At 39.5% G+C, this 16,675-nt stretch overlaps 1 protein-coding gene and 1 pseudogene across 1 annotated transcript; one reads left to right on the top strand and one right to left on the bottom strand.

Moving 5' to 3' along the window:
• Positions 1-96: 96 nt before the first annotated feature.
• On the bottom strand, positions 97-4,175 carry LOC116695793 (carnitine O-palmitoyltransferase 2, mitochondrial). Its single transcript, XM_032526256.1, has 5 exons — positions 3,819-4,175; positions 3,454-3,534; positions 3,245-3,351; positions 1,848-3,152; positions 97-938 (listed from the first exon to the last, which is right to left on the bottom strand). The coding sequence occupies exons 1-5, from the start codon at positions 4,001-4,003 to the stop codon at positions 610-612; spliced, it is 2,007 nt and encodes a 668-aa protein (XP_032382147.1). The 5' UTR covers positions 4,004-4,175; the 3' UTR covers positions 97-609.
• An 8,108-nt stretch (positions 4,176-12,283) lies between these two features.
• LOC116695715 (carnitine O-palmitoyltransferase 2, mitochondrial-like) lies at positions 12,284-15,461 on the top strand (annotated as a pseudogene).
• The last annotated feature ends 1,214 nt before the right edge of the window (positions 15,462-16,675 follow it).

Here is a 16,675-nt window from a genome sequence, read left to right as displayed (position 1 = left end):
GTTCTATTACATTGTGTATTGAAATATCATTTTTAGTAAAATAGCTATTTTAAATTGGAAAATGTTCTTGCAATATATATATATATGGAAAAGAAATTGAGCAAATGTAACAGTTTTAATTTAAAAATATATTCAAACACAAAGCAAACATTGAAGATAATTAGAATTAGTTACAGTGACTAACTGCAATTGTGATGTTAATCAGATTTTGGTTAGGCACAGTAATACTCATTTACACTAATCTGTATTACAGAGAAAATCTACATCTGACACGTGCAGTCAATATGTCCAGCACTCTGAATCTTTTCACCTGTCGAGTATTTTGCCACCCTTTAACAAAGTACTACAGTACACTGACTTAAGATGGAATCAGCATTTCTAATCCAATATACTTTGTTTATTTAGGCACTATTACATGGTCTGCTGTCTGTGTAGGCTCAAAACTGTCCAGTCGAGGATGGACACTAGAAATATCACATCAATTTCTATGAATTAACAAAATCACCAGTTTTTCACTACAGTAATATCCAAACCCATTCTACATTTAAAGTTCCCAGAGAAGTTATTCAGCAATTTAGAAACTCAGAATGATGGCTGAACACTTGTTTCTTAGCCGAGTTTCTTTCCTTCCAAGACAGTAAAAATGTCCTCTAAGGACTTGTAGACACATTGCAGGAATTCGTGGACGTTGCGAGCCGGGTAACTGGAAACATTGCAGCCAATCCAGTCATCATGGACACCGTAGCCAATGCCAAACCCATCAGGGACTACTGGGGCAAAGCCACCAAGGTTCACAGCTGGACTGGTAAGGGTGCTGGTGGAGAGGATGTTGTGGTTGATTGCAGCATAAGCTGGGTCGGTGTACAGGCTATGTAGAGCCTGGTTCTTTGAACGGGCCAGGTATCTCAGGGCAAACAGGTGACGGTCAAAACCTTGGCCTGTTGAGAGCAATAAAAGAAGTAATTAGTACAGCAGATCAAAAGGTGTTGGTGTGTGTGTTTTGGGACCAGCTTTGTCTGAAATTGCCCATTTAGCCTTTAATCTATTATTTCTGTCTTGTGCACAACAGGTGAAACCCAGTCGTTATCTCAGTAGATATACATTCTTTAAAGTTAATAAATTACCTAAGCCCTTTATAAAATGACCAACAGGAAAGGTTAAGTGTAGGGCTGCACAATACATTTTCAAATTTAAATTGTGATTCCAAAGAATGCAATTAATCAAATGTGAATATTTCGATTGTTTACAGAAATGTTCTATTTTCAGTGGATTTTTCATTTATTTTGTATTACTTTAACATGATCATATAAGGTGCAATATGTATATGCTGCCAACTAAACTGAGGCATATCAGAAATTTCAGTTTACAGGAAAGATTTAAGATACAGCATGTTTTTTATTATTATAACTTTCGCTTTTGTGAAAGATATTGTGCTTGACTGTTCAATATTCCATGCTTATTAAAAGAAAAAGAAAACATTGCGAGCAATTCATATCAATGTTCTAATCCTTGCATGAAAATATAGAGCAGTTTTAATGGTGTTTCATGTTATAATGCTCCATGACATGTTTCATCTGTTACACAGTGGATATTTAACTTTAGCTATACTTAAGTTTTTAAACTACAAAACAAATTGTAATAGCATATATCTTACAGAAAAATTGCACTTATATTTTTTACCCCATATCGTTTAGCCCTAATTAAGTGGAATGACTACAAGTGAAAAAGATCATTCAGGGCACGTTTTCAGAAACAGACTCCAAAACACTCCAGGACAGTAGCCTATTTGAATATTTCACAAATTGCAAACATTGTTGAAAATCATGTTGAAAATGTCCTATACACACCCATAGCTGCTTCTTTGGTGAGCTGTCCATGATATTTAGAGCATTCACTCAGCATAGCCTGTAGTTCCTCCACACTGTGTTGGTCTGGTTGGCAAACAAAGGCACGTGAACATCGTTCCGTGTGTATGGTGGCTGGCCGGATGGTCTCTGTGCGCCCATGCTTGAACGCCGCAGTGCTACAGGACTCATATGTGGCAACTGTCTGCCCATACTGCCTCAGAAAACCCATTTGAAAAGCCAGTTGGGCTATAGCATCTGGACTCAACTTACTCTTCTTTAACTTGTCCTTGCCACCTTTTTTGAACTCCATGGCATCGATGGTGAGTTTGGATACAGCCGAGTCAAATTTCTCCTTGGCTTTTTTGATACCATTCTCCAGATCGCGGTCCAGGTTGAACTGCAGTCTGCGCACAGCAGAGGCTGAATCCACAGCGGCAGCAGCAGAGCCCGGGTGTACCAGTGGCTGCTCTGTTGTGTCTTTGAAGATCTCATTTTGAAAGCGAAGCACTGCTACGCCATCGCCCCAGGAGTGCTCAAAATTGATGGCTGCCTGTCCATCTTTGGTCAGAATGATGCTGAAGGACTTGTCGTACCACCGATTGCAGCCGTCGCCATGCAGCATATTATGGGAGATTTGAATATGGTCCCTCATGCTTTCATCATCTAGACTGAGACAGAAAAGGGCGCTGTCAACAATCCATAAATCTTCGACATTTCCAGCAGCTGTCAGCTTCTCCCTCAACTTGGCCCACACATCCCTGTTTTCACTGGTCAGGACTCCGAGAGGAAAGGCCGGCGCTGGCGTCGGGTCAGACAAAATGTAATTCAAGTGGGACTGGATCTCTGCAGGCTTCACCAAATTCCCATCCCTGTCTACAACATCAAACACATACATGTTGCCTTTCCTCATAACAAGGAGATGTCGTGCTTTCTCATCAGTAAATAACATGTCTCTACCACTCTTGGGAATCCGAGTTGAGTTGAAGAGACGAAAGTACTGAGACATGTCCAGGGGGTAAGCATTCACCATGTAAGCTCCATACCAAGACAGTGAAGATGGGACCCAGCGGATAAACCTTTTAAAGCTGTCTGTGTCACTCTTTGCCGGGTTGAGGTGGAAAACTTCTGGCTCCAGTAATTCGGCTCGCAGTGTTTTCATGAAGCGCACTGCAGAACAAACCATATTTGTCGCACGCACAAGCTGGTCATTGTACTCTGTCTTAGGGTCAGGATTAAAGGACATGAAGGGGTTGAAGTTAAGCACCACAGATTCGCGAGCAGAAAGATACATGTCAAACCATGGGCCTGAAAGAGAATATGTTTTGGACCAGATTAATTATTGACTGTATTTTAAATACTCAAATTGAAAGTAGTTATTGTCAGAATGGCACATTTACCTGAGATGTAGCTTGTGTGCATATTTTCTTTGTCCTGAGCTACCAGTTCCTCATGCAGCTGCTTCCCCACACCATTCTGGAAATCTTTTGCAAGTTTCTCTGTTGTTCTAAAATACACAATTAAGATTACAGCAGGTAGATTCAAGTAGTTCGTATTGGTGAGTAATATTTAAAATTAAAAAAGGTGGATTTTCTTTCTTTACACTTACCTGAACTGGTCAACATCCAGCAGAGGCCTCTGAGCAGCTAAATACCTTTTGACAGTATCCTCCAACTTTGGTATGGGTAACCTGAACAATTGTTAAAACGAGCGATCAAAGGGAAAATGTAGCCTCAACAGTCCAACAAATGTTATGTCAGTAGATGGCCCCCAAGTGGTCATCGACCTAAAATCAAGTGTGCACTTTCACCTACATTCATCTACAAGCTTAATGGGTCACCTTCTTTAACTTCGAACACCTTACAGCCACCAGCCTTCTCCAAGGTAGTTTAGATTCTTGTCAGACCAGTTATGTCGAATGAAAGCAATATTCTAGGGTAAAGTAAATAGTAAATAATTCATTTAGCTCCTTACCTGGGTAAACTCTTCTGGTAATGCATCGATGGTACAACACTTTGGTGCAAATACTCGGTTGAAGACGCTTTTTTGCTGCTGTAGTTTCGCTTACTGATTCCCAGAGTAGAATTTACATGAATTAACGTTACGCTTCCGGATTTCCTCAGATTTTTAAAGCTTTGCATTGAAAGCAGACTGGCCATGGTGCTAACAAGCGAACTGAATACCTACTGGGGTTATTGAAATAAAACACACGCTAATGGACAAAACCAAAACCTAAAGAGCCATCCGTTTAACAGCTGTCACACTACGGTAACTAACGTTGACCAACATTAGCCAACATTAGCAACTAGCACTCTTCTTCTTCTTCTTTGGTTCCGGCAATGTAAATGTAGTTAAGCGAGCTACTGCCATCAATCGGTCAAAGTCTGAAGAGAGTCTTCATACATTATTATGCGGCAGGAGCTGGGGGACGTTCAGCCACAGATAACTCACTCCTGGGACGCTGATGCCTCCTTCTGGTCAAACCAATGGGGGGGGAGATTATATTCAGTCATGGTTCCAATCGATCTGGCGTTGTAGCCATCTGCTTCAATAAATGCCCAGGGAAAGTAATCACCTTTAAAGCTAATGGATTTTGGGTACTGCTGCTGTTCTGTAAAATATTGAAGGGATTTTTAATATTTTTATGAACATTTGTGGCTTTAATGGTTGTAATCCGAACAAAATGCTGTTATCAGAAGTTACGGATGCAGTCACTGAATATAAGGAAATGTATCACACCACACTTATTTGATTGGTGGAGATTGAAATCTGACATCTGATGAATGGCAGTATAAATATCCTTCTAAATACAATACACACAACTGGAATACTATTCTATGGGATGTCCTAAATTCAAACAGCTTAATGGACATTTGGAGGGATAGGAACCCAGAGGTCATTCAATTCTCATGGGTCAAACCCAATGGTAGTGAATCCAGAATAGGTTTATGGTTAGCAATCCCTGGAATTTCTAGCAATGTCTCAAATATGCTGATTAGTAGTACACCTTTAACTGATCACTGTGTGATAAATTAAATCCCCCAAAATAAAAACGATTATTGGAAATTTAATGCAGACCTTCTAAAAGATGAGAAATATAATAAAATTATCTGAAATTTGATAAAGAAAATTTAAAAAAATGATATGCATGTATGCAATTATAGTAGTAGATGGGCTACTTCTAGTTTAAGTTTAAGTGAGTTTTTGATAGAATACAGTAAATCCAAGCATAGCCAACAAAAGCAATATGCGATCCAATTGGTACAGGACATTAATAGATACTGTGATAGAACGCTTACCTAATGTCCAATACTGATAAAAGCACATTCATTAACCTCCAAGAAAAACTAAATCACTAAGCTCAAGGGGCTTATGTAAGGTCTCGGAGAGAAAGATAATTAATTCATTAATAATTAGTGATGCAGAAATGATGAAGAAATTTATACATTTTACTTCAAACGTTATGGCTCTGAATATTCAAGATAGGATTCAGATATTTTCCATGGTTTGAGGCCGTATATCCTCAAGATAGACTTAGCCTTTAAAGAAATATGTGACTCTGAGACAGAATGGCAGAATTAGATGAAGCAATTAAGAGAATAGCAGTAGGGAAAGAACCAGGACAAGATGGCCTGAAATCCAATTTTTACAAATTTTTTTGGGTTAACCTGAAAGAATTTTTATTGGAGGCTATGAAGGACATTTTGAGTAATAAGACACTTACACCTACAATGAAACAGGGACTTCTAACTCCCAATCCCAAACAAGGCAAAGACAAAAGATATATCAATAATCTTTGCCCTATCACCTTATTGAACACTCACTATAAGCTGTTTTTGCATGTGTCTGGCTGATGTTATAAGTGAGTCATATTTTACATCTGGGGCTCATCTGTCCCTGGTCTGTGTTTTATATTTAGGCTATCAAACAATGTTTGTTTTCTGTTATAATAAATGCATTATCAAGAATAGACAGGAACCACTGAAGTTATATTAAAATTAGGTTTACTTGAAAGTTGAATCAATTTACAGTACTCACAGCATCAGTACAGCTCTTGTAATACAACGTAGAATTAGATAAATCTCTAAAGTCACAATAAAGCGCCAATGTTGTCAGTTTTTCCCAGCGTCACACTGTGCTCCAGAGAAGGACAAGACAGTGGCTCCCAGATACCAGATGGTGACAGCAGTAACAGTGTTTTGTCTTGTTGTAATGCAAACAGTTTTAATACTGATCAGATCGGGGGCTTTGTCAGACACGCAATTCTTCCTCACTGCTCCTGTAAGACGTACAAAAAGCACACAAAGCAAAGAAACAAAGGGTTAAAGTTAGATTCAATATTCAAAGATTATTTATTAGCTTACATTACATTAAAATGCTTACAAAAAATAGCCTAAATAATAATAAATGTGACTGAAGTGGTGTGGAGTGAGTAGGCTAGTGCATGAGTTAATGAATGAGAGAGTGGTGATTAAGTAAACACTGAGTGAAAGGCATCTATAGCCTAATACTTACGAGCCATAATGGTTGAAGACTATGTGTAGCCTATAATACAGTGAGACTTTGGATATGGTAGCCTACTGACATCCAAACTAGTTAATGTATTTGGACGTGGGAAAAAATTTGTTGCTGTTGTAAGGCGCTAGCAGTGGCTAGCAGTGGTCACCGCAGTATAGCCCTAGCACATAATTGCACGCTACATGTTCATGAGTGTGGTTAGTGCCTAGGAGTGCTTAGAATACAACTAATGCAGTAATAGGTTCATGGTGTTTGAGTTGTAGACTAGGCCTACATGTGGATAATACACTTCAGATGTCCGAACTACTGTATTTGATTGTGGGATTGTGATTTCCCTAGAAAAGGGTAAACTACGTTACCTAGAGTGCAAAATTCAGAAACATTAATAAAGGACTTATTTACAATTGTGCCTATGTGTTCCGTTAGTTGTAACGCGTCCAGTCTGCGCAGCTTCTGCGGATCCGGCTCATATGTGCCCACACCCGCCTAACTGACTCAATTCAGAAAGGGGGCGTGGTTAAAGTATAGGGGGTGGCTTAGTATCACATGTAGACCACACATAAGTTTCATGTAAATCAGATGAGGTTTGTCATGTAAGCGTGATTTCCGGTTGCCAGCGGGGGGGTGCTATGACCAAAAGTCAATTTTGGCCTATAAATGTTGTCAAGCCTGGACCCTTGTCAATCGTGTGAAATTTCGGACATTGGACAATGTACAAATTACAACAACTTCATTGTTCATCAATAAAGGCTCAAAATGTCCACCACGCTCACATCATTGGACAAAAAGTTTTGCTTTTAATAACTTTTCATCATTAAGGTCTTTAGATGACACAGGCCTACTTGTTGCCACTAGGGGGGCTATGACTTTGAATAAATGTTGGTCTTTAGACCAACATACAGGGGCGGCTGTGGCTCAGTGGTAGAGTGGTTGCCTGCCAATCGGAAGGTTGGTGGTTCGATCCCTGCCCCTGCAGTCATTGTCGAAGTGTCCTTGGGCAAGACACTGAACCCCGAGTTGCCCCGGTGCTGCGCATCAGAGTGTGAATGTGTATGAATGTTTATCTGATGAGCAGGTGGCACCTTGTACGGCAGCCCCGCCACAGTGTGTGAATGGTGAATGTTTCCTGTAGATGTAAAAGCGCTTTGAGCAGTTTGTTAAGACTGGAAAAGCGCTATTAAATACAGCACATTTCATTTTATTAGGGATGAGCGAGTACAGCATTATCTGTATCTGTATCTGTTTACCACCTGAATTTCTGTATCCGAATCCGTACTCGACTGGGCGGGCCTAAACCGAAGTGGTCAGATTTAACCCGGAAGTGGGTCAGGTTCTCTTGAAATGTGCGGGGCTTTAACTCATATTAATCAATATGAGTTGATCAAAAATTGTTATATTTATTGCTGATTTGAAAACTATTTACATGAATCGTACCAGTAGATGTCTGGTGAACGTGGGGTTTGGGTCCTTACATAGTAACCATAGATTCTGGTGAACGTGGGGTTTGTAGTCCTTACATAGTAACCAGTAGATTTCTGGTGAACGTGGGGTTTGTAGTCCTTACATAGTAACCATAATTTCTGGTGAACGTGGGGTTTGTATTCCTTACATAGTAACCAGTAGATTTCTGGTGAACGTGGGGTTTGTAGTCCTTACTAGTACCAGTAGATTCTGGGAACGTGGGTTTGTAGTCCTTACATAGTAACCAGTAGATTTCTGGTGAACTGGGTTTCAGACAGCTGCTTGGTTAAATGCACTCCCGTTGCGTCTCTGCCATCGGAGATTTTTTTACTGTCAGCTGCCCCCCCCCCCTTTCTCTCTGTGTCCTCTTCTTACTCACACACACACACACACACACACACACACACAAACCACACATTATCTTGTGTGGAAATAAAAGAAATAAAAAATAAAAAGAACCAAAACCAAAAAAATCACATGATCATAAAAAAATAAAGTTAAAAAAAAAAGTTATATTGAGTATGAAAACTCTTGTTCATTACATTTTACTTCATATTGCAACCGCATGTGTTGTATTCATTGTGCAAAACATTCTGTATAGTTTGGTTTGTTACCATGACAACACCATTGATCGGAAGCTCAATGCTGTCATGTAAAAGTTTTTTTCAAATCAGCATAATATAACAATTTTTGATCAACATATTGATTAATATAGTTAAGCCCCCACATTTCAAAGCCCTGACCCACTTCCGGGTTAAATCTGACCACTTCCGGTTTAGGCCCCGCCAGTCCGGTACGGATCCGATACAGATAATTCATGTGGTAAACAGTACAGATACAGATAATGCTTTACTCGCTCATCCCTATATAAATGTAAATGTGCTTTATTTATATAGCGCTTTTCCAGTCTTAACAACTGCTCAAAGCGCTTTTCATCTACAGGAACATTCACCATTCACACACTGTGGCCGGCTGCCGTACAGGGTGCCACCTGCTCATCAGATAAACATCATACAATTCACACTCTGATGCGCAGCACCGGGCAACTCGGGGTTCAGTGTCTTGCCCAAACACTTCGACAATGACTGCAGGGCAGGAATCGAACCAACCTTCCGATTGGCAGGCAACCACTCTACCACTGACCCACAGCCGCCCCTGTATGTTGGTCTAAAGACCAACATTTATTCAAAGTCATAGCCCCCCTAGGCAACAAGTGCCTGTGTCATCTAAAGACCTTAATGATGAAAAGTTATTAAAAGCAAAACTTTTTGTCCAATGATGTGAGCGTGGTGGACATTTTGAGCCTTTATTGATGAACAATGAAGTTGTTTGTATTTGTACATTGTCCAATGTCCGAAATTTCACACGATTGACAAGGGTCCAGGCTTGACAACATTTAGGCCAAATTGACTTTTGGTCATAGCACCCCCCCCTGGCAACCGGAAATCACGCTTACATGACAAACCTCATCTGATTTACATGAAACTTGTGTGGTCTCATGTGATACTAAGCCACCCCCTATCTTTAACCACCGCCCCCTTTCTGAATTGATCAGTTAGGCGGGTGTGGGCACAAGCCGGATCCGCAGAAGCTGCGCAGACTGGACGCGTTACAACTAACGGAAACATAGGCACAATTGTAAAAAGTCCTTTATTAAGTTTCTGAATTTTGCACTCTAGGTAACGTAGTTTACCCTTTTCTAGGGAAATCACAATCCCACAATCAAATACAGTAGTTCGGACATCTGAAGTGTATTATCCACATGTGGCCTAGTCTACAACTCAAACACCATGAACCTATTACTGCATTAGTTGTATTCTAAGCACTCCAGGCACTAACCACACTCATAACATGTAGCGTGCAATTATGTGCTGCTTACTGCGGTGACCACTGCTAGCCACGCAGCGCCTTACAACAGCAACAAATTTTTCCCACGTCCAAATACATTAACTAGTTTGGATGTCAGTAGGCTACCATATCCAAGTCTCACTGTATTATATGCTACACATAGTCTTCAACCATTATGCTCGTAAGATTAGGCTATAGATGCCTTTCACTCAGTTTTACTTAATCACCACTCTCTCATCATTAACTCATCACTAGCCTACTCACTCCACACCACTTCAGTCACATTTATTATTATTTAGGCTATTTTTTGTAAGCATTTATGTAATGTAAGCTAATAAATAATCTTTGAATATTGAATCAACTTTAACCCTTTGTTTCTTTGCTTGTGTGCTTTTTGTACGTCTTACAGGAGCGTGAGGAGAATTGCGTGTCTGACAAAGCCCCGATCTGATCAGTATTAAAACTGTTTGCATTACAACAAGACAAACACTGTTACTGCTGTCACCATCTGGATCTGGGAGCCACTGTCTTCTTCTCTGGACACAGTGACGCTGGGAAAAACTGACAACATTGGCGCTTTATTGTGACTTTAGAGATTTATCTAATTCTACGTTGTATACAAGAGCTGTACTGATGCTGTGAGTACTGAATTGATTCAACTTTCAAGTAAACCTAATTTTAATATAACTTCAGTGGTTCCTGTCTATCTGATAATGCATTTATATAACAAAACAAACATTGTTTGATAGCCTAAATATAAAACACAGACCAGGGACAGATGAGCCCCAGATGTAAAATATGACTCACTTATAACATCAGCCACAACATGCAAAAACAGCTTATAGTGAGTGTTCAATAAGGTGATAGGCAAAGATTATTGATATATCTTTTGTCTTTGCCTTGTTTGGATTGGGAGTTAGAAGTCCCTGTTCATTGTAGGTGTAAGTGCTTATTACTCAAAATGTCCTTCATAGCCTCCAATAAAAAATTCTTTCAGGTTAACCCAAAAAATTTGTAAAAATTGGATTTCAGCCATCTTGTCCGGTTCTTTCCCTACTGCTATTCTCTTAATTGCTTATCTAATTCTGCCATTCGTCTCGAGTCACATATTTCTTAAAGGCTAAGTCTATCTTGAGGATATACGGCCTCAACCATGAAAATATCTGAATCCTATCTTGATATCAGAGCCATAACGTTTGAAGTAAAATGTAAAATTTCTTCATCATTTCTGCATCACTAATTATATGAATTAATTATCTTTCTCTCCGAACCTACATAACCCCTTGAGCTTAGTGATTTAGTTTTTCTTGGAGGTTATGAATGTGCTTTTTCAGTATGGACATTAGGTAAGCGTTCTATCACAGTATCTATTAATGTCCGTACCAATTGGATCGCATATCTTTTGTTGGCTATGCTTGGATTTACTGATTCTATCAAAAACTCACTTAAACTTAACTAGAAGTAGCCCATCTACTACTATATTGCATACATGCATATCATTTTTTTAAATTTTCTTTATCAAATTTCAGATAATTTTATTAATTTCTCATCTTTTAGAAGGTCTGCATTAAATTTCCAATAATCGTTTTTATTTTGGGGATTTAATTTACCACACAGTGATCAGTTAAAGGTGTACTACTAATCAGCATATTTGAGACATTGCTAGAAATTCCAGGGATTGCTAACCATAAACCTATTCTGGATTCACTACCATTGGGTTTGACCCATGAGAATTGAATGACCTCTGGTTCCTATCCCTCCAAATGTCCATTAAGCTGTTTGAATTTAGGACATCCATAGAATAGTATTCCAGTTGTGTGATTGTTTTAGAAGGATATTTATACTGCCATTCACAGATGTCAGATTCAATCTCCCACCAATCAAATAAGTGTGTGTGATACATTTCCTTATATTCAGTGACTGCATCCGTAACTTCTGATAACCGCATTTTGTTCGGATTACAACCATTAAAGCCACAAATGTTCATAAAAATATTAAAATCCCTTCATATTTTACAGAACAGCAGCAGTACCCAAAATCCATTAGCTTTAAAGGTGATTACTTTCCTGGGCATTTATTGAGAAGATGGCTACAACGCCAGATCGATTGGAACCATGACTGAATATAATCTCCCCCCCCATTGGTTTGACCAGAAGGAGGCATCAGCGTCCCAGGAGTAGTTATCTGTGGCTGAACGTCCCCCACTCCTGCCGCATAATAATGTATGAAGACTCTCTTCAGACTTTGACCGATTGATGCAGTAGCTCGCTTAACTACATTTACATTGCCGGAACCAAAGAAGAAGAAGAAGAGGGCTATTGCTAATGTTGGCTAATGTTGGTCAACGTTAGTTACCGTAGTGTGACACTGTTACGGATGTCTTTGGTTTTGGTTTTGTCCATTAGCGTGTGTTTTATTTCAATAACCCCAGTAGGTATTCAGTTCGCTTGCACCATGGCCAGTCTGCTTTCAATGCAAAGCTTTAAAAATCTGAGGAAATCCGGAAGCGTAACGTTAATTCTGTAAATTTCTACTCTGGAATCAGTAAGCGAAACTACAGCAGCAAAAAAGCGTCTTCAACCGAGTATTTGCACCAAAGTGTTGTACCATCGATGCATTACCAGAAGAGTTCCCCAGGTAAGGAGCTAATGAATTATTTACTATTTACTTTACCTAGAATATTGCTTTCATTCGACATACTGGTCTGACAAGAATCTAAACTACCTTAGAAGGCTGGTGCTGTAAGGTGTTCGAAGTTAAAGAGGTGACCCATTAAGCTTGTAGATGAATGTAGTGAAGTGCACACTGATTTTAGGTCGATGACCACTTGGGGGCCATCTACTGACATAACATTTGTTGGACTGTTGAGCTACATTTTCCCTTTATCGCTCGTTTTAAACATTGTTCAGGTTACCCATACCAAAGTGTGGAGTACTGTCAAAAGGTATTTAGCTGCTCAGAGGCCCTGCTGGATGTTGACCAAGTCTCAGGTAAGTGTAAAGAAAGAAAATCCACCTTTTTTAATTTTAAATTTATCCACCAATACAACTACTTGAATCTACCTGCTTAATCTTAATTGTGTATTTTAGAACAACAGAGAAACTTGCAAAAGATTTCCAGAATGGTGTGGGGAAGCACTGCATGAGGAACTGGTAGCTCAGGACAAGAAAATTGCACACAAGCTACATCTCAGGTAAATGTGCCATTCTGACAATAACTACTTTCAATTTGAGTATTTAAAAACAGTCAATAATTAATCTGGTCCAAAACATATTCTCTTTCAGCCCAGGGTTTGACATGTATCTTTCTGCTCGCGAATCTGTGGTGCTTAACTTCAACCCCTTCATGTCCTTTAATCCTGACCCTAAGACAGAGTACATGACCAGCTTGTGCGTGCGACAAATAGGTTTGTTCTGCTTGCGCTTCATGAAACACTGCGAGCCGAATTACTGGAGCCAGAAGTTTTCCACCTCAACCCGGCAAAGATGACACAGACAGCTTTAAAAGGTTTATCCTGGGTCCCATCTTCACTGTCTTGGTATGGAGCTTACATGGTGAATGCTTACCCCCTGGACATGTCTCTAGTACTTTCGTCTCTTCAACTCAACTCGGTTCCCAAGAGTGGTAGAGACATGTTATTTACTGATGAGAAAGCACGACATCTCCTTGTTATGAGGAAGCAACATGTATGTGTTTGATGTTGTAGACAGGGATGGAATTTGGTGAAGCCTGCAGAGATCCAGTCCCACTTGAATTACATTTTGTCTGTACCCACGCCAGCGCCGGCCTTTCCTCTCGGAGTCCTGACCAGTGAAAACAGGGATGTGTGGGCAAGTTGAGGGAGAAGCTGACAGCTGCTGGAAATGTCGAAGATTTATGGATTGTTGACAGCCCCCTTTTCTGTCTCAGTCTAGATGATGAAGCATGAGGGACCATATTCAAATCTCCCATAATATGCTGCATGGCGACGGCTGCAATCGGTGGTACGACAAGTCCTTCATCACTTCTGACCAAAGATGGACAGGCAGCCATCAATTTTGAGCACTCCTGGGGCGATGGCGTAGCAGTGCTTCCTCTTTCAAAATGAGATCTTCAAAGACACAACAGAGCAGCCACTGGTACACCCGGGCTCTGCTGCTGCGCTTGGATTCACCTCTGCTGGCGCAGACTGCAGTTCAACCTGGACCGCGATCTGGAGAATGTATCAAAAAAGCCAAGGAGAAATTTGACTCGGCTGTATCCAAACTCACCATCGATGCCATGGAGTTCAAAAAGGTGGCAAGGACAAGTTAGAAGAAGTAAGTTAGTCCAGATGCTATAGCCCAACTGGCTTTCAAAATGGGTTTTCTGAGGCAGTTATGGGCAGAGACGTTGCCACATATGAGTCCTGTAGCACTGCGGCGTTCAAGCATGGGCGCACAGAGACCATCCGGCCAGCCACCATACACACGGAACGATGTTCACTGCCTTTGTTTGCCAACCAGACCAACACAGTGTGGAGGAACTACAGCTATGCTGAGTGAATGCTCTAAATATCATGGACAGCTCCCCAAAGAAGCAGCTATGGGTGTGTATAGGACATTTTCAACATGATTTTCAACATGTTTGCAATTTGTGAAATATTCAAATAGGTACTGTCCTGGAGTGTTTTGGAGTCTGTTCTGAAAACGTGCCCTGAATGATCTTTTTACTTGTAGCATTCCACTTAATTGGGCTAAACGATATGGGGTAAAAAATTAAGTGCAATTTTTCTGTAAGATATATGCTATTACAATTTGTTTTGTTTTTAAAAACTTAAGTATAGCTAAGTTAAATATCCACTGTGTAACAGATGAAACATGTCATGGAGCATTATAACATGAAACACCCTTAAAACTGCTCTATATTTTCGCAAGGATTAGAACATTGATATGAATTGCTCGCAATGTTTTCTTTTTCTTTAATAAGCATGGAATATTGACCAGTCAGCACAATATCTTTCACAAAAGCGAAAGTTATAATTAAAACATGCTGTATCTTAAATCTTTCCTGTAAACTGAAATTTCTGATATGCCTCAGTTTAGTTGGCAGCATAACTATGCACCTTATATGATCATGTTAAAGTAATACAAAATAAGTAAAAATCCACTGAAATAGAACATTTCTGTAAACAATCGAAATATCACATTTGATTAATTGCATTCTTTGGAATCACAATTTAAATTTGAAATGTATGTGCAGCCCTACACTTAACCTTTCCTGTTGGTCTTTTATAAAGGGCTTAGGTAATTTATTAACTTTAAAGAATGTATATCTACTGAGATAACGACTGGGTTTCACCTGTTGTGCACGACAGAATAATGATTAAAGGCTAAATGGCAATTTCAGACAAAGCTGGTCCCAAAACACACACAACCAACACCTTTTGATCGCTGTCTAATTACTTCTTTTATTGCTCTCAACAGGCCAAGGTTTGACCGTCACCTGTTTGCCCTGAGATACCTGGCCCTCAAAGAACCAGCTCTACATAGCCTGTACACCGACCAGCTTATGCTGCAATCAACCACAACATCCTCTCCACCAGCACCCTTACCAGTCAGCTGTGAACCTTGGTGGCTTTGCCCCAGTAGCCTGATGGTTTGGCATTGGCTACGGTGTCCATGATGACTGGATTGGCTGCAATGTTTCCAGTTACCCGCTCCGCAACGTCCACGAATTCCGCAATGTGTCTACAAGTCCTTAGAGGACATTTTTACTGTCTTGGAAGGAAGAAACTCGGCTAAGAAACACAGTGTTCAGCCATCATTCTGAGTTTCTAAATTGCTGAATAACTTCTCTGGAAACTTATAAATGTAGAATGGTTTGGATATTACGTAGTGAAAAACTGGTGATTTTGTTATATCATAGAAATTGAGTGATTTTCTAGTGTCCTCCTCGACTGGACAGTTTTGAGCCTACACGACAGCAGACCATTATATTGCCTAAATAAACAAAGTATATTGGATTAGAAATGCTGATTCCATCTTAAGTCAGTGTACTGTACTTTGTTAAAGGGTGGCAAAATACTCGACAGGTGAAAAGATTCAGAGTTGGACATATTGACTGCACGTGTCAGATGTAGATTTTCTCTGTAATACAGATTAGTGTAAATGAGTATTACTGTGCCTAACCAAAATCTGATTAACATCACATTGCAGTTGTCACGGTAACTATTCTAATTATCTTCACTGTTGCTTTGTGTTTGAATATATTTTTAATTAAAACTGTTACATTTGCTCAATTTCTTTTCCATATATTAATATATTGCAAGAACATTTTCCAATTTAAAATAGCTATTTTACTAAAAATGATATTTCAATACACATGTAATAGAACATGGACAATTCTTATTGAAACTGTTAAAGATTGTTCATACTAGCAATGGACACCAGTAGTGAAATTTTACAAGTAGCTAGACAAGCAATACATTTTCTGACCCTTTTATAAAATAAACAGTTCCCACCAAAGCAAATTTCAAATGCGGTACTACAACAGAAACAGCTAAACCAATTAAAACTCAAATTCCACATTTAGATAGGCTTGATCTTGAAGTGTAGGCCGATGAGACTGAAGACCAGGCATTCAGCTCTGCACCAGGTAGTAGAACACACAAGACCTTCAGGGTCCCTGAAACAAAGCAATTTAAGAAGTTAAACCCTTTGTTATTGACAATATCCACTCACTACTAGGCAGGGCTCAATGCTAACCGTTTTTCCCCCAACGAGCACATGTGCCCAAGTAGAAAAATTTAGGAGTGCAATAAATGTATCAAATGTTTTCTTTTCAAAAAGGAATACAAGGAGACATTTACAAGCAAGGAGATTTCTATTTGTAATCAGTAGCCTATACTGTCTGATTATTGCTTAAACAATTTAATATTACTACTAATGATAATAATAATTATATTCGGTTCAAGGTTCATTTGTCATTGTACAACAAATATCCCTCTAAATTCGACAGCCTTAGGAGAATTCACTCCAGTCCGC

Source organism: Etheostoma spectabile, chromosome 9 (assembly GCF_008692095.1).
Source record: "Etheostoma spectabile isolate EspeVRDwgs_2016 chromosome 9, UIUC_Espe_1.0, whole genome shotgun sequence".
In the NCBI taxonomy this organism is placed as follows: Eukaryota; Metazoa; Chordata; class Actinopteri; order Perciformes; family Percidae; genus Etheostoma; species Etheostoma spectabile.
This window is presented reverse-complemented; position numbering and strand designations above follow the sequence as displayed.

What these genes read in the sequence shown, in the direction of transcription:
- LOC116695793 (XM_032526256.1), bottom strand. Translation starts at nt 4,003, where the DNA reads ATGGCCAGTCTGCTTTCAATGCAAAGCTTTAAAAATCTGAGGAAATCC. An exon ending in TACCAGAAGAGTTTACCCAG is followed by an intron (nt 3,535 to 3,818) that starts GTAAGGAGCTAA and finishes ACAATTGTTCAG; the next exon opens with GTTACCCATACCAAAGTTGG. An exon ending in CTGGATGTTGACCAGTTCAG is followed by an intron (nt 3,352 to 3,453) that starts GTAAGTGTAAAG and finishes TGTGTATTTTAG; the next exon opens with AACAACAGAGAAACTTGCAA.